The sequence below is a fragment of the Brassica rapa genome, chromosome A01, assembly GCF_000309985.2.
Source record: "Brassica rapa cultivar Chiifu-401-42 chromosome A01, CAAS_Brap_v3.01, whole genome shotgun sequence".
In the NCBI taxonomy this organism is placed as follows: domain Eukaryota; kingdom Viridiplantae; phylum Streptophyta; class Magnoliopsida; order Brassicales; family Brassicaceae; genus Brassica; species Brassica rapa.
The window spans coordinates 7,078,810-7,095,866 of NC_024795.2; the positions used below are offsets into that span (position 1 = coordinate 7,078,810).

General features: G+C 37.1%; 3 protein-coding genes and 1 pseudogene across 8 annotated transcripts; 2 read left to right on the top strand and 2 right to left on the bottom strand.

The window, feature by feature from the left end:
- Nucleotides 1-288: 288 nt before the first annotated feature.
- Nucleotides 289-1,828, bottom strand: NYE1 (magnesium dechelatase SGR1, chloroplastic). Of its 3 annotated transcripts, none has more exons than XM_009138088.3 (4): nt 1,588-1,827; nt 1,162-1,335; nt 815-982; nt 289-731 (listed from the first exon to the last, which is right to left on the bottom strand). In XM_009138088.3, the coding sequence occupies exons 2-4, from the start codon at nt 1,333-1,335 to the stop codon at nt 405-407; spliced, it is 669 nt and encodes a 222-aa protein (XP_009136336.1). In that variant the 5' UTR covers nt 1,588-1,827; the 3' UTR covers nt 289-404. The 3 variants fall into 3 exon arrangements, with proteins under 3 accessions (XP_009136336.1, XP_009136327.1, XP_009136321.1); XM_009138079.3 differs by having other exon boundaries at nt 1,399-1,805; XM_009138073.3 differs by having other exon boundaries at nt 1,162-1,828.
- LOC103860492 (putative receptor-like protein kinase At4g00960) lies at nt 1,619-11,951 on the bottom strand. Its single transcript, XM_009138097.3, has 8 exons — nt 11,718-11,951; nt 5,364-6,113; nt 5,140-5,283; nt 4,785-4,903; nt 4,237-4,706; nt 4,050-4,070; nt 2,663-2,780; nt 1,619-2,573 (listed from the first exon to the last, which is right to left on the bottom strand). Exons 1-8 carry the CDS (start codon nt 11,797-11,799, stop codon nt 2,280-2,282), a joined length of 1,998 nt encoding a protein of 665 aa, XP_009136345.2. The 5' UTR covers nt 11,800-11,951; the 3' UTR covers nt 1,619-2,279.
- LOC103860566 (cysteine-rich receptor-like protein kinase 11) lies at nt 6,208-10,285 on the top strand. Of its 4 annotated transcripts, none has more exons than XM_033287923.1 (7): nt 6,211-8,316; nt 8,450-8,581; nt 8,668-8,789; nt 8,866-9,076; nt 9,165-9,402; nt 9,487-9,646; nt 9,733-10,285. In XM_033287923.1, the coding sequence occupies exons 1-7, from the start codon at nt 7,461-7,463 to the stop codon at nt 10,066-10,068; spliced, it is 2,055 nt and encodes a 684-aa protein (XP_033143814.1). In that variant the 5' UTR covers nt 6,211-7,460; the 3' UTR covers nt 10,069-10,285. The 4 variants fall into 4 exon arrangements, with proteins under 4 accessions (XP_033143826.1, XP_033143824.1, XP_033143814.1 ...); XM_033287912.1 differs by having other exon boundaries at nt 6,213-8,316; nt 8,447-8,581; XM_033287933.1 differs by lacking the exon at nt 8,450-8,581 and having other exon boundaries at nt 6,210-8,316.
- On the top strand, nt 10,413-16,681 carry LOC103860556 (annotated as a pseudogene).
- The last annotated feature ends 376 nt before the right edge of the window (nt 16,682-17,057 follow it).

Sequence of the window (17,057 nt, forward strand, 5' to 3'; positions counted from 1 at the left end):
TTACAATTACAGGTAGGCATAGACAAACGGGGCCAGAGAAACAGAGTCATCTTTGTTTTGTTCAAAAGAAGATTGTGAGGAAAGATCAGACCAAATAAAATCCAAAAGAATGATTTGGAATCATTAGAAAAAAGCAAGGAGTGGTTTAGACGCTTCGTATTGTAAACCAGACGATTCTTTACCTTCACGTTTCTTCTTAGTTTTCACGTGGTGTTACATCGGTGACTTGTGTCCTAATCCTAATCAACTTTACTTTGGTGGTGGTGGTGGTGATGATTCTTTATCAAATAGTACATAACCATTTCATTATTTTTCCTATACCATATTAATATGTTACACCAAACCAAAACCTATATTAGATCCACCAAAAAGGTTTTTAACAAAGTTGTGTACATTGGTTAAAATCAATAGAGTTTCTCTGGACTAGGAGTAGACATTCCCTCTCCCTGAGTCCCAGAGTAGCTATCAACACCTTCGTTGCTAAGACTATGAGACCACGGAATCGAGCTAACCGGTGGGAAACAACAGCTGCATTCATCCACGCACTGTTTCTCAGGGAGAGTTTGAGTTCTGTGACCATCAGGAGAAGTAGCTTCCCAAAGAGGACCCCAACACTCGACTCTGTTAAACTCATTGACGTTGGAGTGGAAATAAACATAAACAAGAGCTTCTTGCAACTCAGGATGGTGGTTCAACAAGTTCACATCTCCATGCACAAAAGCCTTCAACACCTAAAATACATATTATCAATAGTGATCAACATTTTTGTATACATGAAACCAATAAAGTAAAGAGTTGATGTTTGGAAATTTACCACTGGTAGTTCTTTGCAGAAGATGTAATATCTAAACTTTGCGAATAGATCTAAAAGGAAATGGCCACCGCTAATGTGACAGTGGACGTGAAGCGACATGTTCCCTTTCACTTTCTTCCACTCTGCTACCACTTCATCTCGGTATAACCTATTTGCCCATCCTTGCAACTACATAAAACATATACCACACATCAGCGTTGACTAAACCCTCTCAATGGTAGTTTCAGGATTGTTTTACCAAAAGATATATAGATACAAGACAGTGTTACCCATATGAGCAGATGCAGATACATACTTAGGCTTTATATGTCTATTAAAATGTTAGGAGCAGAGAAATGTATTTTTACCTGAGAATTGTTAATGGAATTCGAAATAGCTAAAGTTAATTTAGCAGTAATGTCACTGTGAGTGAGCGTGTAAGTTCTTGGAAGCGTTAATGGCTGCTTCTTCTCGTCAACTCCTAGAAACAATACTTTCAACTTGGATGATTCGAAAATCGCCGGTCCAAACAATCTTGCCATCTGCACCAAATCCAAAACCGAAACAATTACAAGACGAGACCCAAATGAAAAAAAAACTCTTACGGGAACAATTGATTGGTTCTTCCTCTTGGGTCGTCTTCTATTGGCGAGAAAGAGTGAGCTGTTGCTGTTACTTCGGTTGTCGGAATAAGCTGGTTTCAGCTTTGTCGGTAACAGCAGACTCGCCGACAAGCTACACATCTCTACTCTCTGCTTCAATTTTTCAGACTTGCGATAGAAAGAAGTTAATACCCCTAAATAACAGAGAGACAGACCCCTTTTGCGAGGCTTCGAACCACAAATCTCACGCGACTTCTAAGCGTGTTCGGACACTGAAAGCTTGTAACTTTTAACAAATAGTCGAGCTTTTCGTTTGCTTGAAAGCTTTATTAGCCTTTGAATTTTTACTTTTCTCTTCCGGGAATTTAGGGATTTTATGATGATGCGTATTAGGTTGGTTCTTCTTCTTGTGTGTTGTTTAAAAGGTGTTGCTTCACGTTTCACACTTCCCTTTGCCTAAATCAGGACACTCTCTTTGGTATAAACTTTTTTCTGAGCACCAGAGTGTGCCACGTGTTCTCACCAGTCTTTGCATGAGCTGGCCATGTGTTTCACGACTGGGGCTAACAAGTGGCGTTAACTGTCTTTTTTGGATAACTTACCCATCTCGCTGCGACCGAAAACGATACCGTTTCGGCGGATATTTACCGAACCTTGATCATGAACTTGTCGAATCAAACCCAAGGTCTTTTCCGGTTTAGTTGTAACTGAATTGGTTTACTCGATTTAGAATTTACTTGTCAATAAAAGTCTTTTCATTTCGTGATATCTTTAGTGTAAAAACGTAACGGATCAGATCATCTAGAAATAAGAGTTTATGTAAATCATAATAAACAAAAATAAACCGAAACTTTACAATCAAGCGCGTATAAATAAACAATCTTTCAACGTGGCTCAAGCTCAGTGATTGAAACATTGACCGTCGACTGCGAAACACGAGAAGCTTCACCTGACTCACTATGAACAACATACGCAGGTGTTGATGGAACCGGAAGAGTCACAGAGTTACTCTTGAGCCAGTGAACTACTGAGTTCATGTTTGGTCTCCTCGTCACACTCTCTTGAACGCATAACAGTCCTATGTTGATGCATTTCATCATCTCGTTTCTTGATACATTCTCTGTGATCGCTGAATCTACAATGTCCAGTGCTCTATCCCCGCGCCAATTTGTCCACGCCTAAAATAATTTTTATAGTAAAAATAAGCAACTCAGAAAGAGAATAATAGTTGCTTGTAGGTTAAACTTCTTGACCTAAGGTTACTTACATGGAGAGCTACTCCACTTGGTTGAAAGCTATTGGTCTTCCGACCACATATGATCTCAAGAACCATAATACCGTAACTGTAAACATCGGTTTTAACCGATAACCGTCCTTGTGCTATGATGCAGATAAGTATTTGGAATATTTCCAAATATCTTGTTATTTATTTTATTAGTTATATTAATTTAGATAATTACCTTTTATTTATATTTTCTATATTTTAATGGTTTTCCTATTTTAATTAAGATTAGGGTTTTTTAGATTAAGGATTTATTATAAATAGGCATTGAAGCCTAAAGTTGTAGGGAGACTTTGATAATTAATAATAGAGCTTTTGCTTATTACCTTAAAAGAGATTTGATTCAGTTCATCTATTTTGAGTTGCCTTGAACAAGATTCGATTAAATTCATCTTATTCAGGAAGTTGGTCTCAAGAAGCTATCGAAAGAAACTCTTGATTGATCCAAGAACAGGTCTCGAAGAACCCTAAATTCTTAGATCGACCGTTCAACCTAGTTGTCCGCTGCATCAGGTGGTATCAGAGCTGCGTCTCTTTGGTTTCTTAATCGAAGAACGATTCTGGATGTCATGGTGAGTGCGAACATCTATCCTATCCAGGACGAAAGTCCCTTTGTTGAGAGAGAAGAAAACTATGAGATCTATCGAGAGATCTATGGTGATCCGATCTACGATGTCTATGAAGATGATGTCCGCGTTGTCGATTTCGTTTTCAGTGAAGATTTTTTTGCAAATTTCGTTTGTGCAAAAATCGGGCAAGACGAGATTCGTGCAAAATTCGGGCGAGACAAGATCCGTGCAAATCCCGTACAGGACGAGTTACGTGCAAATTTTGGGGAAAGTCAGAAGATTCGGTTTTATGAAAATTTCGGATATGAAGATAAATATTGGAAGATTTCAGCCACGAAAAACCTATTCAAGATTCGAGGACGAATCTTTTCCAACCCGGAGAGAATGATGCAGATAAGTATTTGGAATATTTCCAAATATCTTGTTATTTATTTTATTAGTTATATTAATTTAGATAATTACCTTTTATTTATATTTTCTATATTTTAATGGTTTTCCTATTTTAATTAAGATTAGGGTTTTTTAGATTAAGGATTTATTATAAATAGGCATTGAAGCCTAAAGTTGTAGGGAGACTTTGATAATTAATAATAGAGCTTTTGCTTATTACCTTAAAAGAGATTTGATTCAGTTCATCTATTTTGAGTTGCCTTGAACAAGATTCGATTAAATTCATCTTATTCAGGAAGTTGGTCTCAAGAAGCTATCGAAAGAAACTCTTGATTGATCCAAGAACAGGTCTCGAAGAACCCTAAATTCTTAGATCGACCGTTCAACCTAGTTGTCCGCTGCATCATGCTATGTACTCTGGTGCCATATAACCGCTACAACGGAAAATGTAAAGTATAAAAAACCGGAAGTTTTTTTTTTGAATACCAAAAGGTTTGGGCCGAAGTAATCCTCCGAAACCCAAAACCACATCATGTAATATTAGTTTCATCTCAGCGGTTGGGAGTTTAAACCATAGATTAGTTGTAATGGAGAGCTTACTAGGTTCCCATGACTCTGCTTGTTGTTAGGCCTTGTGTATGATCATCTGACTCGAACAATCTCGCCATCCCAAAATCAGAAATCTTGGGGTTCATCTGGTAATCTAAAAGAATGTTACTAGGCTTCAAGTCACGGTGAATGATCTTGAGACGAGAATCTTCATGTAGATAGAGAATCCCTCTAGCTATGTTTTCGATAATGCTGTACCGTGTGCTCCAACTAGCCTTCAAGGACAGTGTATGGTCTTGTTTCGCAACCTCGAATATGAAATGATCAAGGCTTGAATTGGGAACAAACTCGTAGATCAAAAGTCTCTCTTCGCCTTTCAAGCAAAAACCTAGTAGCTTAACTAGATTCCTGTGTTGAAGCTTAGATAATAACAAAACCTCGTTCTTGAACTCTTCTTCTCCTTGCCCTGAACTTAAAGCCAATCTCTTCACCGCTATTTCTTCGCCGTTTTGAAGCTTTCCCTTCACATTGTTGATTAGAAAACATAAGTCGATATCGAAAATTTGTAGTCGTAGAAGATAAAAAACCGGCTTATTCACCTTGTACACTGGACCAAATCCACCTTCCCCGAGCTTAGACTCTTCAGAGAAGTCACTAGTCGCAGCTTGAATAACACGGAACTCGAATTTCAATGAAGATAGAGCCTCAACTTCTGCAGCTGCATACAAATAAAATAAATATTACCAGAGGTCTTTGTCTCAACTGGAAAAAACCCTGCCCATTGTGTTAAAGATCCCCAGTTCGAATAACCGATAAGACAAACTAATATTAAATGCTATGGTTTCATGCCTGGGGAGATTACGGGCTTTGGCCCCAAACCTCCCTGTATTCAAAAAAAAAATTAGAATCTTGATTTTGCTGAAAATATTCTGATAAACAAATGAAGAAACTCACTATCAAGTTCTTGATAAGCCTCTCTCAAACTGTCCTTATTATTTTTCTTCCTCCTCCTGTAAAGAACGTAGCCAACCACCGCTAGAATCAATAAGGAGCCAACAACAAGAACTGGGACAACAATTTTCACCGTTGAAGAACCGTCTACAAAAAAAGTACATCAATATATTAAACAGGACAAAAAAAGAGTATTTTATAACGTTTTTTGAATTGGCCTTTTCAACCTTTCTTAGCCGGTGGTGAAGTGTTACGAAAGGCTCCGTAAAAAGGATAAAACTCCCACCGGAAAACACAATTAGGACGAGTAACAAGACCTCCTTGTTTCCCACGGCAACAGTTCTGATAATCCCCAACGCTATTTCTCAAACATGTGTTGCACTCAGCGTTAGATACATCAGAAGTACACTGCATGATCGTGTAGATCGTCATCGTATCTCTAGAACTCGTGCTTGTCAAGGGTGTGGTCTCAGCTTCATAGTACTTTGATGAAGCTGATTCCACCATACGAAGCATCAGATCTTGCCAAATCCCATCAAAGTCAGTTAAGTTCGATCTGATATCCGTAGCGTTGGGAAGAATCTGACGCGGGTCCATATCTGGTGAGCCAATGAAAGAACGGGTCGAGTAACGTACGAAACAGAGAGTTTTTTCACCACCCGACCAATGAAAAGCTTCGGTGCTGTTAGGACAGGTCTTGATAAGTCCATCGGAAGTGGTCTTGACGCAGTTTGAGCAGTCCTCTGTTTCGGTGTCGGGAATACACATCGCTAGAGCGTAGATTCTGTCTCGATCTTGGCCTAGAGAAGAGTTGTAGAAGAAGTTGTTTTGAGAAGTGACGTTAGAAGGAAGTGAAGAGAGGAGAAGGAGACGGTTCTTGTTGAAAGTGCTGTTTGTGTTGAAAGATCCTTTGGCCAAGCACTGTTGATCTTGAGCAGAGACAAGGATAACACTTGTTGTGATTGTAAGAGAAAAATATAGGATGATCGAGAAAAGGAAGCTCTTGTTATTAATCATGTTTTCAGAGATTGTAGAGGTGTCAGGTGTGTGTCTGATTCTTTTCATCAAGAAGGATTTAGATTACCTGAGTGATGAGATCATGTTGGACTTTTTGTTAAGAACCTAGGACACATGGATGTTAGTTATGAGCCTAGTTGGAAAGTAAAACATGGAATATTAGTCTAATGAGTGTGACTTTGAGGATTACTAGTTTGGCGGATTAGGATTCTGGGATTGCCATCTTTGCCCCTAATATATAGAATAATTGCATTTCAATTCTGAGACTCTTATGGGAATGAAACTTTTATTGGTAGGAAGGCCAACAAAGATGAGCATTGCCTATGTATTGTTGAGGTCAGCAAGCTGAGGAGGGATGTTTCCGTCTATAGCTTATTGTAGGACAAATCCAGACTCCAAATCCTCCAGTTTTGAGAAACTATGTGTTAGGAAAGCTTGTGAGACTGTTCTTGAAAAACTCAGGAGATATGGAAAGTTAACATTCCTTGGTATGGAACCAGAGAAGATGTTATGTGAGGGTTTCCACAACCTTGAGCTGTAGTTACTGTAGCTGAGTAGGGAAGATATATTTTAGCTGATTTTCCATCATGTATATGTACCAAAGGCTCTAATACTAATCTAAACATATTAACTTCAGTAGTTCTGTAATAAAATCCATCAGGGATCTTCTTCAAGTACAGAAACAAACAAATAGCCGTGATAAGATTAGTGTTGATCCTAGAAATGACTTAAATCTAAATGCATCAGGAAAAGACCACATTTTGTTCGGTTGTATTACCAACTTTTGAGGTAGTAGATTAGATAGTTTTTCTAAAGATAAAAATATATTGGATTTTGAAGAAGTATAAATATGGGTGAATAAGTTATAATGTATCAACTCATACAATCAATATACAAATCTTAAAACTGGTATTTGTTTCAATCGAGTTCTACATTTTTAGTTTTCGTAGTTACCATGCATTCAGGACAAGGCGATGCCGTGTTTAATGATGGAAGTGCCCTTTAATGGTTTGAGTCTTCGGGTCTTCTTGTGAAAAAGTTTATCCCACGTACAAGTCTTTATTTTTTTGTGCGTATATCTTTTTATTAAGGTAGAAGAAAAGGAGCGGTTCTTGTTGAAAGTTCGGAAAGGGTTAAAAGAACCTGACTTTGACTTTTTGACTTATCGTGTGCCGTTTCTGAAAGTTTGAGGATCACTGTTTTCATAGAAACTTCCATTTGCTATTAAAGGCAGCTGATAAGAGACGAACATATGAGTGAATACTAAAGACAAAGATTTTGCTTTTGCTACATTCTTTAAGTAAATTATGAAGCAGATGGTATTGTTTTCAATCCTTTGTTTTGTGTTCATAACCATTGGCGTTACTTCAGTTTCAGCACAAAACGTATGTATGGACAACGGGCATTTCAGGCCCAACGATACTTACAACGCAAACCGCCGTCTGATCCTCTCTTCCTTACCTTCCAACGTCACGTCTCAAGAGGGCCTCTTCTTCAACGGCTCCATCGGACAAGAACCCAACCGTGTATACGCAACAGGGATGTGCATCCCAGGATCAAATCCACAGGACTGTTCTGATTGTATCAAGCTCGCGTCTGATGGTTTGTTACAGAGCTGTCCTAACCAAACAAACGCGTTTACATGGCTAGGCGATCCCACGCTTTGCCTTGTCCGCTACGCCAGCACTTCTTTCTCAGGATCTGGAGATCTAACTCCGCGTAGGATGGTCACAAACGGTGGATATATAGCCTCGAATAAAACAGAATTCAAGAAAACATGGGAAGACTTGGTTGCTCGTATGATTGACGTTGCCTCGACAGGAAAAAGCACACCGTTGTTTAGTAATAACCATTATACAGCTAATAGTGCAGCCTTGACGTCTTCTCAGAATATGTATGCTTTGATGCAATGCACGCCGGATGTTTCCTCTCGTGATTGTGAGAATTGTCTGCGTCAGAGTGCAAATGACTTCCACTCGTGCTGTGCTCTGAAGCGAGGAACCCGTATTTTGCGGCCAGTCTGCTTTTTCCGTTGGGAGTTGTATGATTACTCTACGGCTTCTTTTGCTGCTAATTTTACGGTGGCTTCTTCTTCTCCTCCTCATCTTCCTCCCGTGGTTGTGCCAGAACCTGCAGATGATCAGGACAACACCATTGATACTGGTAAGTTTTCCAACTAATAAGTGACTGTGTAATATTAGTTTCGTTCCAGCGGTCCCTCGGACTGGGGACCTCTGACACAATGGCCAGGGTCCTTTTGATATAATGACATTGTTTTTCTCTGTGTTATTAGAAGATAGGAAAGGAATCTCATCTAGAGTTGTTGCGGCCATCACGGTTCCAACTGTTGTTACCGGCTTTATACTTCTTGTTCTAGGAGTTTTTCTTTGTTGGAGGAGAAAGGCAGTGCAAAGAACTCAAGTTGAATGTTAGTATCTTGAGTCTTAGCTCTTATTGTTTCTTCTCTTAGAAGCTTATACAAATAAAACTAATACACCCTTTGCTAATTTGCAGCTGATAGTGATATTTCAACTCCACATTCATCGCAATATGACTTTAAGTCAATTGAAGTTGCAACAAACAAGTTTTCGAGGAGTAATAAGCTTGGTGAAGGCGGATTTGGCGAAGTTTACAAGGTGAGTAAGTCTCTTTTTTTTCATTTTTGTAAGTTACTAATAACTAGCTATTCTTGTTTCATTAAATGGCATGTAGGGTATGCTTTCAAACGGAACAGAAGTGGCTGTGAAGCGACTGTCGGAAAAGTCAGGACAAGGGATAAGAGAGTTCAAGAACGAGGCTGTTCTTGTCTCAAAACTTCTACACAGGAATTTGGTTAGGCTTCTTGGATTTTGTCTGGAAGGAGAGGAGAAGATTTTGATATACGAGTTTGTTCCCAACAAAAGCCTTGACTATTTCCTATTTGGTATGTTTCCCTTCAATAGTTTTTTTTTCTTATTTGAAGGATTATTCTTCAGCTTTTAAACTGATTAATCATATACGGATATAAACAGACCCTGAAAGGCAAAGTCAGCTAGACTGGATTCAGAGGTACAATATCATCGAAGGGATTGCTCGAGGAATTCTTTATCTTCATCAAGATTCACAGCTCACAATCATACACCGTGACCTCAAAGCCAGCAACATTCTCTTAGATGCCAATATGAACCCAAAAATTTCAGATTTTGGATTGTCTACGATCTTTGAAATTGACCAAACTCAAGGCAATACCAGCAAAATTGCTGGAACCTAGTAAGTCTTGTAATGTACAACAAGGTCATAAGTTACTTGAGCATTTTTCTGTTTAATATTAATCATACTTTGTATGTTTGTCAGCGCTTACATGTCTCCCGAGTATGCAATGCAAGGTCAGTTCTCCATGAAGTCTGACATTTACAGCTTTGGAGTCTTAGTTTTCGAGATTATAAGCGGCAAGAAAAACAGCGGCCTCTACCAGATGGATAAAACTAGTAATGCTGGAAACTTGGTCAACAATGTGAGCATAAAGACCTCAAACTTTCAACAGTTTAACATCTCTAAACATATGAGAACAAAGGGTTCCTGATTGTTCATTTTTGTTAGGCTTGGAGGCTTTGGAGAAATGTGTCACCACTAGAGCTGGTGGATCCGGCAATTGGAAGGAATTATCAGACTAATGAAGTCACCAGATGCATCCATATTGCACTCTTATGTGTTCAAGATAATCCAGATGACCGTCCAATGTTATCAACTATCATCTTGATGCTCACTAGTAACACAATCACTCTACCACTGCCTCGCCTTCCGAATTGTTTCCCGCATAGCATGAACAAACTGGACCAACTATCTGAAGGATGCGATTCAAGTCAATTCACAGGTCAAAGATCTGTTGGTTATTCTGGTAGTGACATGACGATTTCTGATTTAGAGCCTCGTTGAAGAGAGGAAATATTATTTGTGATGCGAATTTGAATGGTGATTCTACTATATGTTCTGACTTTGTGTGATAATTGTGGTTATGTTTGTCTTCATATCTAGTAGCATTCTGGCCTAATGGCATTCTTAGGATATTAATTTTCGGTTATAATTTTTGCAATTATTTAGACTTTTTGATGTGCTGAGGATTTTTAATTCACTAATACTAGATTTTGGTTTATCTGCTTTGTTTGAAGAAACCTTAAAAATTATACAACATTAAGATTTTCTTATTAGCGCACTTATCCACTTATAGATTAACCATAACATACATATATGTTCTCAAGACCATACTCTCTCCTATTCTCCTGGGATAAAATCAATAAAGAAGAACGTCATATCTTCTTGTAGTGGAACGCGTAATTTGGGCAAGAAAACTTTTCGAGTCACTTTGGTCCACTTGATTTTAGGCTAGCCTTTACGTTAGAATTTGTATGGCGCAAATCGTTGTCAAAAAAGAGAAAGAAAAGAGAGATGCCGCAAATCATGCCAAGTATGCATAAACTCGAATTTTAAAGTGGGAGTCAATTCCACATTTCCACTCAATGCAATTATTCTCACTCCTATAATAAAAACTGATATCTAACGATTATCATCTTCGTCCGTCTTTTATTAAATGGCTTCTAGTAAAATAGTACCACCTAAAAAAAATAGACCACTTATTTCGTCAGTATTTTGGGTCCACGTTTGAATATTCAACATTATTATATTGACTTATCGTGAGGTTTTAGGATCTTCCATTTGCTGTTTAAAGCTTGTAAGAAACGAACGGATGCGTGTATACTTAAGACAGATTTAAAGTGAATTATGAAACAGAGGACTTTGTTTTCTATACTCTGTTTTGTCCTAATAACTAGCTTTTACGTTGCTTCGGTTTCAGCACAAACATGCATGGATAATCGCAACGGTACTTACGAAAGAAACCGCCGTCTCATCCTCTCTTCATTTCCTTCCAACGTCACGACTCAAGAGGGCCTCTTCTATAACGGTTCCATCGGACAAGAACCCAACCGCGTCTATGCAGTGGGGATGTGCATCCCAGGAATCCAGGATCAACTCCAGAAGACTGTCCTAACCAAACAAACACGTTTAGGTGGCCTGGTGACCCCACAATTTGCTATGTGCGCTATTCCAACTCTTCTTTCTTAGGATCTGCGAATCTGTACCCGCCTGCAGGCTGCAGCTCAGATCTAACAGAGTTCACAAAAACATAGGAAGACTTAACTAGTTGATCGTATGATTGATGCAGCCTCCACATCAAAAAGCACACCATCCTCTAGTAATAACCATTACAAAGCTGATATGGCACCCTTGACTGCTCTTGAGAACATATATGCTTTGATGCAATGCACGCCAGATCTTTCCTCTGGTGATTGTGATAACTGTCTGCGGCAGAGCGCAAGGGACTACCAGTCATGCTGTGGTCAGAAGCAAGGAGGCGTTGTTATGCGGCCAAGCTGCTTTTTCTGATGGGACTTGTATACATACTCTAAGGCCTTTTGATAAATTCACGGTAGCTTCTCCTCCTCCTCCTCCTCTTTCTATGGCTTTCTCCTCCTCCTGAAGATGATCAGGCCAGAACGACCAATAATGGTAAGTGTTTTCCAGTTGAAGAAAATATATGATTGTAAGAAAAATGAAAATATATATGACATTGCTTTCTGTGGTTATGAGAAGATAGCAAAGGAATCTCATCTGGAGTTGTTGTAGCGATGACAGTTCCTACTGTTGTTACCATCTTTATACTGCTTGTTGTAGGATTTGTTCTTTGACGGAGGAAAAAGTCAATGCAAAGATGCAAAGAATCGAAGTTGAATGTTAAGTTTCTTGTGTTTTAGCTTTCGTTGTTTCCTCTAGTTATAGGCATTTCTTGTCTCTATATCATAACTAATACACTTTTTGGGAGAAGTAGGAATTGTTAGCCAAAGACTTCCGTCAATGAACATGAGACCTTGCTTTGCAGCTAATAGTGATATTTTAACTCCACAATCATCCCAATACGACTTTAAGACAATTGAAGCTGCAACAAACAAGTTTTCGAGGAGTAATAAGCTCGGTGAAGGTGGATTTGGCGAGGTTGACAAGGCAAGGGAGATCTCTGTTTTCCATTTTTTTCAAGTTACTATAAATTATTTCTATGTAACTTTTCTCATAGGTTGTAATATCATAATCATTTAATTATTTTTTTTAAAAAGAAGTTATTATAGGTTATGAGAAATGAATAACCGGCTAGGCTTGTTTTGTTCAATGGTATGTAGGTTGCGCTTTCAAATGGAATTGAAGTGGCTGTAAAGCGACTGTCGAAAAAGTCAGGTAAAGGGATAAGATAGTTGAAGAACGAAGCTGTTCTTGTGTCAAAACTTCAACACAGGAATTTGGTTAGGCTTCTTGGATTATGTTTGGAGGAAGAGGAAACGATTTTGATCTATGAGTTTGTTCCCAACAAAAGCCTTAATTATTTCATATTTGGTACGGTTCCCTTCAGTATTTATTCCAAGGACTATTTTCAACTCTTAAACTGATTGATCGTAAATGGAGGTGAGCAGGCACCGAAAATCAAAGTCAGCTATATTGGACTCAGTGATACAAGATATCATTGGATGGGTAATTAGAGGACTCTTTATCTTCATCAAGATTCAAAGCTCACAATCATACATACACCATGACTTCAAAGCCATCAACATTCTCTTAGATGCCAATATAAAACAAAGATTTCAGATATTGGATTGTCTACGATCTTTGCAATGGAGCAAACTCGAGGCAATACCAGGAGAATTGCTGGAACATAGTAAGATTTTTTCTTAAAATAGCTGAAAACACACAAAGTTTGTTAATATTAACCCTAAGTTGTATGTTTACTTCATTCAAAAAAAAAATAAGTTGTATGTTTACAGTGGTTACATGTCTTTTGAGTATGCAATGCAAGGTCAATACTCCATGAAGTCTGATATTTATAGATTTGGAGTCTTACTTCTCAAGATTATAAGCGGCAAGAAAAACGGTGACGTTTACCAGATGGATGAAACTAGTACTGATGGCAACTTGATCACTTATGTGAGCATAGACACATGACCAAAGTTAAAATAAAAAGTAACATCTTTCAACACATGACAGATTTATTGATTGTTCATTTTTAATAGGCTTGGAGGCTTTGGAAAATGGATCATCACTAGAAGTGAAGTCACTAGATGCATCCATATTGCGCTCTTATGCGTACAAGACAATCCAATAAACGTCCATTGTTATCAACTATCATCTTCATGCTCACTAGTAACACTATCACACTACCAGTGCCTACTACGTTTCATCCCTCGTGGTAGGCACAAACTGGACCTAGAATCAAGTCAATCTACAGAAACATTTCATCTATTTTATCTGTCTTAGCTTAACAGTTTAGAAATACTTAGCATTAACATAAGTGACTGGAGTATTCAAAAAAAAACATAAGTGACTGGAACTGGAGTATTCTCCTTTCAATGCAAAAAAAGAGTAGCACATTTTCACCATTGGAGGATTTTCGATATGAAAGTTCGGAAAGCATCTTCATTATATGAAACAGGACAAAAACAAAGTATTTTGTACTGTTCATGAAATTTTTTTCCACCTTTTAAGCCCGCTGTGAATTGTTACGAAAATGCACGTTTATTCGTTGCGGTATGGTTGGAAGCTGCAACAAACAAGATTCCAAGGTGAATGTGGATTCTGGCGAGGTTAGCTGGATGATTTAAGTTTGTATTACATGTTATGAAAGTTAAGAGTCTTGGCCTCTTGGGCGAGGTTGACTTAGTCACTTCAGTTAAACCGGTTAGGATGCATGCAAGTTCCGAAACTGGACGGAGAGGCCCGGCCCTGGGCTAAAGCCCGTAAAGCAAAGGCTTTAGGCGCCAAGGTTTAAGAAATAGTTAGGGGCGCCAAGGACAAGCGTACTCCCTTGGTATATACTAGTGGTTTGTGTTCCTGGAATTTAGTCCGTCAGTTGCTCTGTTCGAACCCAAGTTCCTGCCTTATTATTATTATTTTTTTAATTTTGTAATGATGACAAAACATATTATTTTCTTAGGATAATGATAAAAAATGACATGTGTAAAAGATCTTAATTTCTTCCATTTCAGATAGTTTGTTATTTTTATTAATTATATTTCCATTTGTCCACTAAATTATTTTTACTTTATATTATATGAAGTATACCATTTCAAATAAAAATGAATAAACTAATAGTTATTAATTATGTTTTAACAATCTGTATGTTTTAGTTTTCATTTTTTTTAAATCAGTCTTTGCTAATTTAATTATTGTTTATTTTATTCTTTTTTTTAGTATTTTAAACTAAAATCTATAAAAAAAACTATGCTACATTATGTGTGAATGAGTACAGAATTGTAAAAAAAGAATATTATTTAAAATTAAGAAAAAATTTAGAAAATTAAAAGAATTAGTTCAAAAATAATTATTTATTTTTGTGTAATTTATTTTTAAAAACAAATTAAAATTTGATAATATCTTGCATAATTTTTTCTTTTGAAACTAAATCAAAGATGCATAGTTTTTCTTAACAAACTTAAAATATAAAATAAATAAATATAATTAAAAGGCATTACTTTTTAGAAAATATTACACTATAGGGCAGTTTTCCACTTTCTAATAACACTATAAGACAGTTTCTGCTACTCACACACTTTCTCTTCTCCCAATACACGTTCCACCTCTTCTGATTCATAAAACAATTGAAATCTAATTGAAGCTTAACTAAATAATTAAATAATATTTATTTTTAATCTTTTTAATATAACAACTTATGGTTTCTCTCTCTCTCTCTCTCTCTCTCTCTCTCTCTCTCTCTCTCTATCTATCTCTCTCCTACCATCAGATTCCTCCACTTCGAACATCAAAAACATAGCTTTTCCTTCAAATCCAACCCACCTCTTTATTGCAACTAAGAAATCATTCATCTTGGCATTTCAAACTTATCACCGAACTCCTCCACCGCTCTAGCACCTTCCGACGTTGCCGCTCTCGATTCATATAACATGTCTCTTATCCATCATATTGATTTTGGTGGACCAATCTCTCCGTTTTTGTTGGTGATCTGAATTTCAAGGCAACCGAGTTAACTCGGTTTATCCAGTTGGCTCTGTTTACTGAGTCACCTGAGCGAGTCGACCAGTGACTATTATTTCTGGGTAAATCATTTCATTCTCTTTCTCCACATTTTTATTCTTTTTTTATTGAGCTTGAAGATTCTCCTAATAGATGTGGACATTATGATGCATTTATATTCAGATATTAGGAAGATTTTCCTAATTTTGAGAAGCTATGCGACGAGGACAAGATCATGGACTTTTACAAGAAGATGTTGATTGAATGGAAGCAAGAGCTTGATGTTGCAGAGAACCACATGTACTATGGTCGTCATCCACAAAACCAGTGTACATGTGGATAACATTAAAACATTGTACACATTGAATGTTGGTTTAATTTCTAGCTGCTCTTTTTCGGTTATGTCTATTTCTTTGTTATTTTAGTTTCAATGCAACAATAAATAATCCATCTCAAAATATTTCTACTCCGTAAGGGTATATGTGGGAAAGAAAATATAAGGTGTACGTGTGGATATGCAGTGATAGTGTACACTTGGATATGCAGGTGCTAAGAGTACACGTCGATATATATATATAAGATATATGTACATGCTCATATGCAGGAGAGGTGTACACAAAACATTTAGATATGCTTTAACGATGTATTTGCTGATAATGCTGAATAGATGTACATCTTGATATTAGTCAACACTAATATGCGAAACAAGATCCAACTTCACCAAAGCAAAGCACAATTAATCAAAACAAGTAAAGTTTTTACATCTCTAACATCAAAACACTGAATCTCCTTATTTATTTAATTTACTAAAACTCTAAACTGCCTGAATTAAGCTGCATATAATAGACCAAACCACTAAGATAAAATATAATATGTATATTGGACATTTGAGCATTGACCAAATATCAAGAGACATTGTCCATGAAAGTTTTTATATGCTTTTGTTAGAAATCCTTTTATTATTGAAAGGTCGTATAATTATTTGCCCATCAATTCTAAAGTGTACATTTTTACCATACCACAAAAAGATTTTTGTCATACGCGCAAGTTCTTTTGTTGTACACATGTACGCCAGAATTTGTATGGTACACATGTACACTCACGGATGTACACAATTTTTTTGTTGTGGACACATGCGATTGTGATAACGAAGGGCAGTATTGTAATTTTGTATATCTTCTTCTTCATCGACACATCTCTTTCTACATAGTTTTGCAGCCATTTTTGTTTTCTCACTATTTTGGGGATGATTTGCTTTGATTCAACCTGTTTCTTTATTATTGATATTCAAATATGATAGATCCTTGATATAACAATTGATTTTGACTCAAATCACCATAACATAGATGTTTTTTTAACTGAGTTTGTGGCCGATTATACTAAACTCGCGGCGGCGAAGTCATGATGTTTCGGTTTTGATGGTCAAAAAGAGTTGATGAAGGAAAACGATAATGCTAATCCAAGAAAAAATTCAAAAAAGTGGAAACAAAAAAAAGTTCACTGCTTTCTACGTTTTCTCGGTTTCAACATTTTAAAAGAATTAAAACAAAAGAAAAAAAGGTTCTTGTTGTTACGCTTAGTTAGAGGCACATATAACGAAAAGCTAACTAAATGTATAAGGGTGACACAAAAAAGCTTATGGTTACACTTTTTCAAGGTCAACAATGTCTTTAACCACCAAAAACTACCCAAGTAGCACAAACTGCTCTTTTATGTAATAAAAAGTCAAAAACTGACTCATAGTGTAAATCACTCTATTTTTTAATGCGCTTCAGGCACCATTAAAGTCCAGAACGGCACTGTGGAATTGTGGATGAACACGGTACGACTGTATCCGTACATGAATTAACGGGTTT